This window comes from Notamacropus eugenii, chromosome 4 (genome assembly GCF_028372415.1).
Source record: "Notamacropus eugenii isolate mMacEug1 chromosome 4, mMacEug1.pri_v2, whole genome shotgun sequence".
Lineage (NCBI taxonomy): Eukaryota > Metazoa > Chordata > Mammalia > Diprotodontia > Macropodidae > Notamacropus > Notamacropus eugenii.
In genome coordinates, this window is record NC_092875.1 from 431562001 (window position 1) to 431576982 (window position 14982).

A 14982-nucleotide genomic window follows, 5' to 3' on the forward strand; every position below is an offset into this window, starting at 1 on the left:
ACCAATTTCAATGGAACATTATCTGCCACCCCCATCCCATTTTCCCCTCCACTATAAAAGCTCCTCCTTGTTCATCTCCTTCATGTGAGAAATTTGCCCCATTCTACCTTTCCTTTCCCCCTTCTCCCTGTGCATCCCTTCTTCTCATCCCTACATTCTTTTTTTGGAGATCATATTAACATAATTGACTCACACTCATACCCTCTGTCTGTGCAGATTCCTTTTAACTGACCTAATAATGAGAAGTTCTTAGAAGTTACATGTATCATCTTTCCATGTAGGAATGTAAACAATTTAACTTCATTGCGTCCCTTGTGATAACTCTTTTATGTTTACCTTTTTACGCTTCTCTTGAGTCTTGTGTTTGAATGCCAAATTTTCTATTCAGCTCTAGTCTTTTCATGAGGAATGTTTGCAAGCCCACTATTTCCTTAAATATCCATTTTTTTCCTTGAAAGATTATACTCAGCTTTACTGGGCAGTTTGTTCTTGGTTGCAATCCTAGCTCCTTGGCCCTCCAGATTATCATTTCAATCCCCTATACCCCTTTAATGTGGAAGCTGCTAAATCTTGTGTGAGTCTGACTGTCATCCATAATTTTTGAATTGTTTCTTTCTGCCTGTTTGCAGTACATGCTCCTTGATATGGAACTCTGAAATTTGACTATAAGATTCCTGGGAGTTTCCACTTGGGTGATCAGTGGATTCTTTCAATTTCTATTTTAACCTCAGGAGTTAAGATATTAGTGCGGTTTTCCTTTATAATTTCTTGAAATATGATGTTTAGGCTCTTTTGTTGATATTGGTTTTCAGGTAGTCCAATAATTCTAAAATTATCTTTCCTGGGTCTGTTTTCCAGGGCAATTGTTTTTCCAATGAGATATTTCACATTTTCTTCTATTTTTTTTCATTCTTTTCACTTTGTTTTATTGTTTCTTGAAGTCTCATGGAGTCGTTGGTGTACACTTGCCTATGTTTAATTTTCAAGGAATTATTTTCTTCAGTGAGTTTTTTTACCTCCTTTTCCATTTAGCCACTTATGCTTTTAAAGAATTTTTTTCTTCAGTGAACTTTTGTCCCTCTTTTACCATTAGGCCAATTTTGTTTTTTTAGGATGATATTTTCTCCAGTAGTTTTGGTGCCTCTTTTATCAGCCATTAATTCTCTTTTTATAATTTTCTTGCATCACTCTCCTTTTCTTTTTCCAATTTTTCTTCTACCATTCATCTCTTTCTTTAGTTTTTCCAGGAATTCTTATTGATTCTAAATCTAATTAACACTTCTCTTTGAGGCTTTCCTTGTAGCTGAATAATAAATCAGAGGAGTATCCAAGCAGGAAGCATGGGTAAGCTAGAAGATATGAGATAACAGATGTAATTCCTTAGAGGTGGAGACAAGGGAAACTTTGGAGATATGCACACAAACACAAGCTAAATTAGCTCAGTCTGAGGGCCATGATCCATCTTTGCTACCCTCTGCAATTTGAACAGGTCATTTTGGATCCTCAGTTCCTTCCTCTACTCACAATGAAACACAGACTAATACTCAGACTCTTCATTCTCACAGAAACACACAAGCAGGACACACCCTTTGGGGAGCAAACTTAATAGAATGAACCCTAAGGAAGGCATATAAACATGCATAAAGTAGCCTGCATGGCACTCAACTCCAGGTTCACATAATATTGTACTTGGATAAATGTATTTTATTTGTTTTAAGTCCATATTCCAGCTTAGCTAGGGATGTCCAAAATCATCTAGAATTCAGTTTTTACCAAGCTAGCAGATCAAATAAGAATTTTAAAAGTGAAGAATTTCATCAAGATTAAAATAATCTGAAAAAGAATAGGGAGAACACTTCTCTCAGCATTCATTCTGGAGATTGGGTTCTGATTCCAGGATATTTCTTAGAGTGGGGGAAATAGTCTCCTTTGAGACTCGTGTTCAGAGTGTGGAGAAGACATGGCACATGTTTCTTTCTGGACCAAAGGTTGGGAAAATGCATTCCTGCAATGTTTGATCCCCTGCTCAGAATGTTTGCTGCTTTCCACCCACCTGGTAATAGTAAGAAGTTCTCCACTAGACTCACCTTACTCTTGGCAGCCAAAAAGCAGGCTACATTGCTGCTTCCCTCATTCACTAAGCACCACCATAAAAAGCTTCTCCATGTGGCTCCCCATTTCTTCTCCCTAGAAGTCTCCATCACCTTCTTGATACAGACACTGTGTGAGGCAGGTACACAGTTTCAAAATTATTACAGTCCTGGACACCTCAATCAGACTTATCTTTGAGGATCAGAGCTTCATGGGAAACATTGTCTTTTTTCTCAGATATCAGGGAAAAGATTCTCAGAATTTGCAGCAGTAGAGTTCTCTAGAATAATCAAAACTATCGAGTTTAGAACTAGTTCTTAGAGATCACAAGACATGCATGAGCTCCTGTCAACAAATTGCGATGGCTTGTCAGAACAGTGATGGGAAGATAAGATGCCAGCCAGGTCAGCAGCACAAGGAGTTTCTTGCTGGTGCTATGTGTAAGTTAATCTATCCTTCAATAGGAGGGGAGCACACAGTTGCTTTACTTTTCCTGTCTTGCATCTGCTCATTCATACCCTTTTTCCCAACATGAAAAAAGCATTCGGTTTAGGTTCAAGAGGATCTGGGTTTGAGCTTCAGCTCTGATAATTACTATCTGTGTGACACTGAGCAAGAAACTTAACCTTGCTAAGCCTCAATTCTCTCATCTTTAAAATGAGTATGCTAATACTTATACTACCTATTTTGTAGGTTTGCTATGGGGAAAGTACTTTGTAAGTCTTTAAGTACTATGTAAATGTGTTATTATAGTTTTTCTCAGACAGATATGGTAGTTGCTATGTGGTCTTTTTGCTTTTCTGTCATGAATGTGAGAGAGGTGATGTTTCCTTTTGTGTGTCATTGACACCAGAAATAATATCTCTTTCCCAGAGGGGCACCCAACCACAACTGCATGTAAAAGTTGTAGAACAGAGACCACCAGAAGAGAAGTTCAAATGGAGTTCAAAGAGGAGCATTCATGAATCAACCAGTCAACGAGCATTTAGTATGCTTACACCTACTATGTGCCAGGCTCTAGGGATAAAAGGTTAAGAAAAAAAACTGCTTCAGACCTTTCATTCTAATGGGAGGAAACAACACATTCACTTAGAAAGAAATGTAAAGTACATTGAGAATCAGTAGGGGCACTAACCCTTGGGGATATCAGGAGAGGCCTTACGTATGAAGGCCTTATGTATGCATCTGAGTGCACTTTGAGTGGAACCAGGCATTCTGAGAGGGGTAGGAGAGAAGAGGTTGCATTCCAGGCAGGGGTGACAGCCTTGGCAAAGTGTGGAGATGAGAGAAAGATAAGCAATTTTGCTGAATTGTTCAGTGTAGGAAAAAGAGTAGAATGTAATAAGCCTGGAATGGTACACTGGAGTCAAATTATGAAGAACATTGAATGCCAGTCATATGATAATTCATCCTTGAGACAATAGGAAGACTGTTAGGCAGTGGAGTAGTGTGATCAGAACTGTGCTTTAGAGGATCACCTAAGCTATTGTGTAGAACATGAACTGGAGAGGAAGAGAGGAGACCAGGTGATAAATGACTAACTTATTATAGTAGACCAGAAGAGATGTCATAAAAACCTGAACCAGAGTAGTGCTTGTATGGGTGGAGAGAAGGGGACAGATGCTACTGATGTTGTGGAGATAAAAGTTACAAGATTTGTCAAATGATTAGTAATGGGAGGTGAGGGAGAGTAAAGATTTTAGGATTACTTTGATGATGTGAATCTGAATGACTGGAAGGAGGAAGATGTCATTGACAAAAATAAGGAAGTTGGGAAGAGATTTGAGAGAAAATGCAATGAGTTTTGCTTTAGACATGCTAAGCTTGAAATCTAGTCGGAAATATCTGAAAGGCAATTGGTGACATAAGATTAGAGCTCAGCATAATAGCATGTTTGTAAGAGAAGGAACCAGTGGATAGGGAGAGTTTGACAATGGAAAATATGACTGTGGGACAATCTGCTAGAGTAAATGGAAGGAGGTGAGATCAAGGGTATAAGTAAAAGAATTTCTTTTAAAGAAGAGAGGGCTACTTCTTTATTTAAAATAGACTAAAAGAAGAGAAAATGAGGGATGATATCAAGAAAAGTTTGAGAAGTAGAATAGGAGAGAAGAAGAAGATCATGGCAAATGCCCTCTATTTTCTCAGTGAAGTATGAGGTGAGATTATGTCCTGAGAGGGAACAGATGTGGATGGTATGAAAAGTTGGGGGAGGGGAGCAAAGATTTGGAATAGCCATTGTAGCAAAGTAGTTAGGACATGTGCATAGGATCTTAGATGAGAGCTGGAAGGGACCCCAGAGGCTAGTTCAGAAACCTCCCTTTGCAGCTACAGAAACTGAGGTCCTCAGGAGAGCGATGAAGTGACTTGTCCAAGTCCCAAGTTCTGCTCCCTGGCTATTATGTCAGTTAGGGATAAGTAGAAGGATTGCTTAGGCTAGTGACAGCCCCAGTTACAATTAAATATCATACATTTGGAGCTGACTTTTCTGCATGTTTATTGGGCTTCCTACAGAGGGTAGGAGGTAGGAACAGAGGAGGAGCATGGTTGGAATATTAGTCTAGATTATTAAGGATTGGGAAACTATGTCCAGACAGAAGGAATTCAGTCAGCATTGCCATCTAAGCTAAACAAAACTGAACTTAAAATATACTACACCCATTAAGTGTTTCCTTTTAGGGGTGTGTCTCTGTGTCTGTGTTTGTCTGTGTCCCTGTGTATGTAGACACATATATGTACATATCCACACATTTATGCACTGGTCATCAGATAACAGACCTAGCATCAGTCTCAAGGACACGCTTCTTTTTCCATGAGTGGAGCATGAGTCCCACTCATGTACCCATTACCCACACACAGAGCTGATAGTCTGTTGCAGTGATCCATTAGAATCCTTTCAGGGAAATTGTGGTATTGTGAATTACCGTTGTTATTATCAGTGGTAGTCATTTTCAGAACTGCCTATGTGTTTAACAACCCTAAGAAACTCGCAACACGGATGAGCATGACTGTCTCTTCCCTTGTCCCTGTTGGCATGTGTATAAACATTGGTGATAGCTTGAGTGTGTTACATTTGGAGGATGTCTGAGGAACCATGGGATCTGTGTGATCCATCAAAGACCTTTCCTCAGCATAGAGTGGGATTATGTTTTCCATCATGGTCTGACAAACACAGGAGGCCCCAAGAGGCTCCACATCCTGCCAGGGAGTCCTGGAGCATGGTAGAGAAATGGACACGCTGACATTTCACCTTCCCTCTCTGGTCTCATCACATAGAAGATAGAGATGTAAAAATGAAGTGAGGAGACAGCTGAATTTTTCATTACGCCAGATTTATCTCCCTCCATTCTATTGACTTTTCCTTCAGTAAGTGAGTGTCGTTTCAGGAACATACACAGCCATCTTTCACAAGACAATGGAAAGCAGCCTCCCAGAGGAGAGGACCTATTTGTTGGCATGAGGTACATACGATGTGGAGGGGGAGAGGTAGGGAGAGGAAAAGTTATAACAAACATGTCAAGATGATGATATGCCTTGGTGTTTCAGCTCCAGAGCTGAAAGAAACTTGTCATGCCCATAATTGTCGAAAGCTCAGCTCAGATTGCAGAGTGAAGAAAACAGGCTCCAGACTCCATCCTCTCTAGGACTGTTTGATCTTTCTGTCTCCCAGAAGTAAATTGAATGTAGCTAGAGCCCTGTAGTCAGTTTAGCTATGGAATGAAAGGAGCCAGATGCTTTGGCTCACTGTCATTCCTATCCTAAGCCTAAAAATTGCTTTTTTTGCCTGTATGTGAGACTGTATTAAGCATCTTACCACACAGTGGCAGACATGGCCTCCGCCCTAAGGGAGCTGGAAGTCTCTAAGAGCTATTACTGACTCAGATAAATGCAAAAAGAAAAAAAGTCAAACAGAATAAATGTTCCACAATTGTAGCAGCTGATATTTATATAGCACTTCAGCAAAAAGTTATCTTGTAAAGATAAAGTTATCCTCACAAACACCTTTGCCTAAAGTACAGAGCACTTGAGGAGACAACATATATACACATATGCAGACTACACATCATGTAACTGTAAGTCAATGAGCCGGGGGCACTAGCAGCCCAGGGATAAGGAAAGGCCAAGTGTGGGAGTGTTTGGTGTGAGCTTTGAAGGAAGTTAGAGATTCTAAAGGACTGAGAGGAGGAGGAAGAGCTTTCTAAGTGTGGGGAGTGGCCTATAAAAAGGCATGTGTGAGGGAGATGGGAGACTGCATCTTGTATGAGGAACAGTAAGTTGGACTGTTTAACTGAATGCATGAAGGGGAATCGTGTATGATAAAGCTGCAAAGGAGGCTGGAATGAGGTTGTGAGAGGATTTAAATCCTAAGCAGAAAAATCTGTGTTTGATTTTAGAGGTAAGAGGGAAACACTGGGGTTGAATGAACAGAGAAGGGACATAGAGAGACCTATGCTTTAGGAACCTCCCTTTGGATATCCCTGTATGAAGGAGAAGGATCGCAGATAGGAAGACCACCTAGGAGGCTACTGCAGTAGTTCAGCCACAAGGTGAACAAACAGACACGTAGAAAACAAAACTGTTTGCACACTTATTAAAAGTGTTCATTAACATGATCTCCATGGCTAGAGAAAGTGCATTTTAGGAACAAAATTAACTCCTCTCTAATGGGAGGAATAATGTCTTGGGTTCACAGTCTGCTTTCTTCATTACTAAGAATTAAGGCTTCAGACAAGGCACTTCTCACCTCTCCAGGTCTCAGTTTTCTCACCTGTAAGAAAGGGCTGTTGGACTCTGTGGCACTTAAGGGTCACAGAGCCCTTTGGAAACATTCACATCTAATTCCTATAACCTTGTAAGACAGCTTATTATTATCCTTATTGAGCAAACTGCTCAGGATCACACAGTCAGAATCATAGAATTGTAGGGTTTGGAAAGGCCAGGTCATCCAGCCCCAGCTCAAACCACAAATCTTTTCTGTAACAACCCTCACAATTAGTCATGCAATATCCACTTGAAAGACCTCTGGTGATGAGGAATTCACTCCTCACACCCCCCCTTCTCCCAAAGATAATCCATCTTTTGAGCAACTCTAATTATTAGGGAAAATTTCCTACATATTAAACCAAAATCTTTCTCTCTGTATATTCTACCTATTGGTCTTAGTTCTGCCATCTACGGACAAGTAAAACAAGAGAGCTACCTATATGACAAAGCTTCAGATGCTCAAGGTCTGTTATCATATCCCTATTGTGAATTCTCTTCCCTAGATTAAACAGCCCCAGTTCCTTTATGCTCATGCAGCACAATTTTTGTCCTTTATCCTTTCTGGTTGCCCTCCCTTGGACGCACTCCAGCTTTTCCACTTTCTACCTAATTACGGCTCCCCAAGTGTACACAGAAGTCCAGATGTGGTCTGACATGGGCAGACAGAGTACAGTTGACTTACTGCCTCTCTCACTTTGGACATCTTAATTCTACTTGTGTAGACTAAGATTGCAGGAGTTTTTCTGGCTGCCCTGTCACACGGTGGGGAATTCAGCTATTTAAGCATCTGCTGAAGCAGACATTCTGCTAAAAACAGAACCACTGACCAACTGGGGACCTGCCTTGCTGAGAATTTCATTGTTCAAAAGGTGGAGGAAGCAGTAAAGAGACTGCTATTCTGGACCTTGTTCCAAATCATAAGTAGGGCCTGGTTACTGAGCTAGAAATGCCCTGAACCTTGGAAGGAAGTAATTACACCACACTACACTGTTGATTTATTTGGAGACTGCAGTCCATTTTCACCTGAGCAACTTGCTAGCCATGTCTTTCTTTTTAAAAAAAAATGCATATGCACTTGTTGTGGTTGCTTTTTTAAAAAGTGGTTTCAAGCCCAAAACCAGGATATAGTACACTGTGACACCAGGACTTGAATCCAGGTCACATAGGATTATTGTTGTTGTTTTGTCCTTTGTTTCTGAAGAGGACCGATGGTATCATGGGTGATGTGAGAGGAGACCATCTCCTTCAACCTCTTCATTTTATTGGGATTTTTTGGTTTTGTTTTTGTTTTTTGCTAAGGCCAAGCTCCCCTCTCCCTATACTCTTGGATGGAGTGGGTAGGAGCTGTCCCCTCTATAGAATCAACGCCTTCATTTTTCAAAACAGCAAAGGAAGCCCCAGACAAGTGGAGTAACTCACCAAGGTCATAGGCAGCAAGCAAGCAAGAGAGCCTGAATTATGAGGAGAAAACAGTAATGACCTAATCAGATTTGACAAGAAGTCAATTCAAAATTTTCAAGATTATTTGAAATATAGTTTAACATTCACTATTATTAATACAGAATGTTACCCTAGTGTGTATTGAGCCCTGAAGATATTAATCAATGACAGTATGAAACTATAATTAAAAGGCATTTTGAATCTAAGCATCCATGAGGAAAAACTTTAAAAAATTTTAAAGTTATGAAATTTCACTAAATTTTTAAGTGCTTAGAAGTTCATGATATTACCTATTGAATATGCAAAGATAAAGGTTTGATGAAACATACTAGAGAGGAGCCAGAATTTGAATTCAGCTCTTTGTGTGACTTTTTTAATACTGTAATTCTTTGGCAAGGAGTCACAGAGGAATTATTTTAAGGTCTTCTCCAAGAAGATACTGCTCTGTCAGTTTCTTTGACTTGCTTTTTCCCAAATTTTCTCAGGCCCAGCAACATTACTTTGATTTCCATAGCTATCAGTTCAAATTCAGAGAGTGAGGTAGGCCCCAATTGCTCCCAGAACATTTGGGCAACTTATCAAACTTTAACAACAGAAAGTAAGTTGTGCTTGTTGTTCCTATGGTGGGTAAGAAGCTTTGCCCCTCACAGAAATGGACAGAAATGAACCATCTAGTCTCTGCTTGAATATCCTCAGTGATAGGCAACTCACTCCCTCACAAGGCAGCCCATTCTACTTTCACAGTTCAGTAACTGAATACTTTCTATGGCACACTAGGGTGTTAGTCAAGCCTTGAAGACACCAAGTAATGGCAGAATAAGGATATAAAATAAAAGTTATTTTCACGTTGATTTCTTTTTTAAATCACACATATTTCCACTTTACTCATGTTGTAAAATAAAAATCAGAACAAAAGAGGAAAACCACAAGAAAGAGATGGAGAAAATAGTCTGCTTCTATCGGCATTCAGACTCTAGTTGTTTCTCTGGATGTGGACAGCATTTTCCATCCTGAGTCTTTTGGAGTTGTCTTAGATCACTGCACTTCTGAGAAGAGCTAAGTCTGTCAAAGTCAGCCACTGCACAGTGTTGCTGCTACGGTGCACAATGTTCTCCCGGTTCTGCTCATTTCACTCAGCACCAGTTCATTTCATGTGGATTCTTAACTATACTAAAATTCAATGTGTCAACCAATATGGCTGCTCTTTGCTAAGCCTTCCTTGTCTTTGGCTTATATTGAGTCTGCCACATCACCCATTGTAATAACAATAATTACAATAATATTATAATGATTTTAGAATAATAAACAATAATTACAATAATAAAAATTGTAATAATAAACATAACAATATTTAAGTATCTTTTTTTCTTTTTAACTTTAAAGATTTTTTAGTTTGCTTTCATTCTCAAAGCAGTCTAGGTATTATAGAGGACAGCCATCTCTATGAGAACTGGTAAAAGTGTGTTAAATCATCAGCTTTTCTACATACTACCAACAAAACTCAGCAAAAAGAGCTAGAAAAAGAATTTCCCTTCAAAACAATTTCAGAATATATGAAATACTTAGAAGTTTATGTATATGTACATAAATTATGTAAAAGCAACTATGAAATATTCTTTAGAGAAACAAAGAAAACCTAAATAATTGGAGAAATACTAACTGCTTATGGTTGGCTTAGGTCAATATTAATAAAAATTACAATGTTACTTAAATAAGTTTACTTATTCAGTACCATACCAATCTACCAAATTATTACTTTATAGAGACTGAATTTTTATTTTTAGCAAAATTCATTGGGAGAAATAAAGATCAAGAATCTCAAGAGAAATAGTGTAAAAGAAGTCTTAGAAGTACCGTACCTGTAACTCTACTACAAATCAGTAATCATCAAAACCAGCTAGTTTTGGTTTAAAAAAAATAGAATTATCAGTCAGCAGAACATATTAAGTAGACAATACGTTCAATAAACCCAAAGACCTTACTATGCACTATTTACCCCAAACTAGTTTGACCAACACCTCATACGAGATACCAAAATAAGCTCCAAATGAATACATGACTTAGATATAAAAAATCACATCATAAACAAATTAGAGAAACAGTGAATGAAATGGATTTGGGAGGAATTCATACTCAAAGGCAATAGAGACAATCAGAGATAATAAAATGGGCAAGTTTAATCATATGAAATTGAATCATTTTTATATAAAAATCAATTCAGCTAAAATGGGAATAGAAACAGTTTGCTAGGAAAACATTTTTGCAGCTTCTCTGGTATCCAACACACATACAGAAAAGATTGTAAAATATAGGAATAAGATCTATTTCCCAAAAGGTAAAAGGATAGGAACAGGCAGTTCTCATAGGAAAAAATTCAAGCTATCAAACACCATACAAACTTTTCCAAATCATAAAAAACAAAACCCCAAAACCTAGATAAATACTAATTAGAAAACCTCTGAGTTTCTGTCTCATAGCTACCATATTTACAAAGAGGACAAGAAAGGAAAATTATGATTACTGGAGAATCTACAGGAAGACAGGCACATGGATATCCTCTTGGTCTGGACTATAAGTTAGTTCAACTTCTGGAAAGAAATTTGGAACCATGTCCAAAAAGTTGCTAAACTGTATGTTTCTTTTGACCTAGCTATACTACTATTAGGCCTATACCTCAAAGGTCAAAGAGCAAAAGACCCATATGTATACAAATATTTATAGCAGCTCTATTTGTTGTAGCAAAGATATGGCAACTAAAGGAGTGCACCAATAGGAAACTGGTGAACAAATTATGGTGTATGAATGGAATGGAATGGAATTATACTATAAGAAATGAGAAAACAGATGGATTCAGGAAAACCTAGGAAGACTTGTATGAAATGACACAGAATGAATTAAATAGTACCAGGCTTAAATTTTATCAAAGAAATGACCAACCACAACTTCAGTGGATCAATAATTAATGTGCTATCCACCTCCTGACAAAGAGGTGATGATCTCAAGGTACAAAATGAGACATAATTATTGGATATGATCAGTCTGATCATTTGATTTGCTTAGTATGCATATGTGTTACACATTTGTTCTTCCTTGAAAAAAAATTGGTTGAGGGAGGATGAGAGGCTAGCAATACTACTATGAAAAAAAAGAAAAGAGTGTCAGTTAAGCGTCTACAAGATGTTCAGAAGAGAACACAATGAAGTACAGAAGGAAGCATGAGCAGGTCAGTCTTAAAAGAACATACTGAATTTTTTTTATGTACTTAAAAGAAAAGGGAAGCTGTATGTCATAGAGATTACAGTTTAATGTATAATCTTGTCTGTTCTACTTTGCATGTAGATATGCTCATTTTATTTAGTGTTTAAGTTCAGAATTTTTTAAAAAATTAATTGTTTTTTATACCAAGCTCCTGGGTAGGCTATTGAACCCGATGTAAATGGTCTTTTGGAGAATCCAGCTTGGGATAGTGGAAAAAAGCAATAAATCATGAGTGAGAAAACATGAGTTCTAGTCCTCCTACTGCAGCTAAGAAATTATGTGACCTTGGACCAATAACTTCCCTTCCTAATGATGAGTTTTTTTAGCTATAAATTAGTTGGAGTGACTTCATGATCTTTGAGATGTTATACTGCTCTAAATAAAATTATAGTATTCCTTTTGTAAGGAAAATGTGATAGGAAGAAAAAGAAAGAGTGGCGATTACTTGTATTTGTTATTGGACTTTCATGCCACTGAGATTTTTCTCAGGTTCCTGTCAAGATGGTCAATCCCTAGGTATACAAATAAAAGCAAGAATGTAAAAAACACTGACATTGTAAGATTTGTTAAGGACCTGGAACTCTTTGTGATATCATGTCAAAGGTGATTTGACCTTTACTGTATAAGACTAATTTTACTTACCCTTAATTCCATTATATTCATTATGTTTTCACCATCAATGATATTCTTGTCTTTCACTTAGTTACTAATACCTTGATTCTGTTGCTTACTACCTAAATGACAATTGATGGAACCAAATAACCTCCCTGGATTTCAGTCCCTTCATCTGTAAAAGAAGAAGGTTGAATGATATGACGTCTGTGGCTTTTCCCCACTCCAGCTCTACAATATGATGATTCTAAATGTAGATTGTATATTTCTCCCCTATCCATCAATTTCTCTTCTTCAAGTCTAGTAGACCATCTCTTTCTGGTAAGATCTCAATTTAAAAATTTCTCTTTCCTCCCTTACAGGTACAAAGGTTTTAAAGGCAACTGTTCCATGACCTTCATCGATCAGTTTAAAGCCCTGCACCAGTGTAATAAGTATTGTGAAATGCTGGGGTTAACATCCCTTCAATCCAATAACCAGAAACAGAGGAAACCAGTCATTGGGAAAGGCAAAGTTCAACCACCCACTACCCCTGCCAAGAAGGCAGGGGCCAATGCCCTGGAAGAGAAGAAAACAGACTCCACAGTGAAGTCACCTGCTAGCAGGGAGTGAGAGAGAAGAGCAGAGACCTCATGAAAGAGGGATTTCACAGTCAATTATAAGACTGTAGTTATTCCCAGTTTACAGTGCCTTAAGATACTTGGGAAACTATGACCTGCTGTCCTCATTGAAATGTTAGCAGGATAGGACCTGTGATAGACACTGGGAAAACAAACCAAACTGTCCATCAGAGGGATAGTCCTCCCTTTGTACAAACTTTTCAGCATTTTTACCAATGTCACATCTGTGTATATTTGTGTTTTTGCACATTGTTGTGTTATCAAGGACTTAGTATAAGGATGGGACTATCCCTTGTCCTATTGCCTTCCTTACTTCCCACTCAGAACTAGACCAGGGAGGCTATTCAGCTGCTATATAAACCTAAAATATGAATGAATGACTCTCTGTATTGAAGTTTTGCACTAGTGTTGATTACTGGCCTTGTTGAATTTTTTTAGTAATGATAACCTTTTTCATAATTATTTGCACAGTTGTTTCCCTTATGAAACTTTGACAACCAGGTGTACTTTTCTGTTTAATTAAATTCCTATTTAAACAAAAGCAAGCTGTGTGGGTATTTGGATCACTGCTGGCATCTTTTCTGTGTAATTTGTACCATAAGCCAGTTCTCTTGGGTTTAGTACTCATCTAATAAGGTGACCTACTCATATGACATTTCCTTTTTAAAACAGAGAAGCTCTAAAAATGGATATCTGCGGTTTCTCTATTCTTAGGTCTCCACTTGAAAAGGTACAAACTTTCTATTATTTTCCATAAATCCAGAACCCCAAAGATTGATGGCTCGTTCTCTGATTACACAAAGAGCCAGAAACTTTGAGCTGTATTTTCTCCTTTATACACAGGAGGGTGTTAGGTCTACACCCTTCTGGGTTTACACTGTCCCTCCTCACATTGTGCCTTTCCCTCACTAGCCTTTCCCAATCCAGATCTCACTAACCCTTTTTTCATCTGTCAATTATGCCAATTCTTTCTGTGCAGTTAATGGGAAAATGGAGTAAATCTGATGATATTTGATAGGATGGGCCAATGTCAAATGGCTAGACAGATTTCCTGGTATCATGTCCATATGATCAGACATGCTTCACCCAGGACATCAACACTAAATTTTCCAAAAGACACCTGCATAGGATTTCTTTTCTATGCTATTGAAGGAATGGACACTTTTTCGTAGTAAAGAGATGGATTTTAGTGGAATATTGGAAGCCAATAGCATGACTATTTGGAGTTTGGGAATTGTCATGGAGGAGCTGGTATGACGTGTGATCACTGAGGGAAAAAAAGTGTACCTCAGGATACCACTATTTTCTATTGTTGAAGGATTAGCCAATGCCAATCAACAGAGGGTTGGGTCAAGGGAGGAAGGAAGAGTTCCCTAGGTAGTGCTCTCTAGATTTTGGTGCCCTGGGGCAAAGCCCTGGTTTTCTGAGCTACATCACCAATTCTGCTCATAAATTTGATTTTTTTGTACCCAAGAGTAAGACTTTGTATTTATCCCTATTCAATTTTATTTTGTTCATTTCAGCCTAGTGTTCTAGTCTGTCAAGATATTTCTGTATCCTGTCATCCAATGTGGTAGCTTTGTCTCTTAACTTTGTGTCATCTGCATATCTGATAAGGATCACATTTTTTTCTTTTATCTAAGTAAATGATAAAAATGTTAAACAACAGAATGCCAGGCACAGATCCCTTGGTCACTATTGGAAACCTCCTTCTATCTTGACATTGAACCATCAATGACCACTCTTTGCATTTGTTCATTGAAGTAGTTCTAAATCCTCCTAACTATAGTACTGTGGGACTTTTATCTTTTCATCTTATCTATAAAATAACAAAGGATACTGTGCTAAATGCTTTGCTAAAATCAGATCAACCTGTATCTACTGCATTCCCCTGTTCTATCTGTCTAATAATCCCATGAAAGAAGCAAATGAGATTAGTCTGGCACAATTTCTTCTTGACAAAGCCATACTAGATTATTGAGGTCTTCATCTCTTTTTCTAGCATTTACTAATCATCTCTTGAATAGTGCATTCTAGAATTTTGTCAGGATTCACAGTCTAGTTCACTGAGCTATACTTTATAAACTCTGCCATTTTTGGAAAGTCAGAACATTTTCTTTCCTCAGTCCTATGGCACATGATTATCCCAAGAAGTACTTCATCTGGCCCCCTGATGACTCGAACTCTTCAAATATAA

At 38.1% G+C, this 14982-nt stretch overlaps 1 protein-coding gene and 1 long non-coding RNA gene across 2 annotated transcripts in view; one reads left to right on the forward strand and one right to left on the reverse strand.

Moving 5' to 3' along the window:
* The window catches only part of ALPK2 (alpha kinase 2), a 151611-nt gene extending 138285 nt beyond the window's left edge, over positions 1-13326 (forward strand). Inside the window, exon 12 of the mRNA XM_072605946.1 lies at positions 12528-13326. Within this exon, the coding sequence (XP_072462047.1) occupies positions 12528-12777 (250 nt within the window). The 3' untranslated portion in view covers positions 12778-13326. The remainder of the gene's footprint in view (positions 1-12527) is intronic.
* The window catches only part of LOC140501883 (uncharacterized), a 227347-nt gene that overhangs the window by 138181 nt on the left and 74184 nt on the right, over positions 1-14982 (reverse strand). The gene's annotated exons all lie outside the window — the stretch shown is intronic.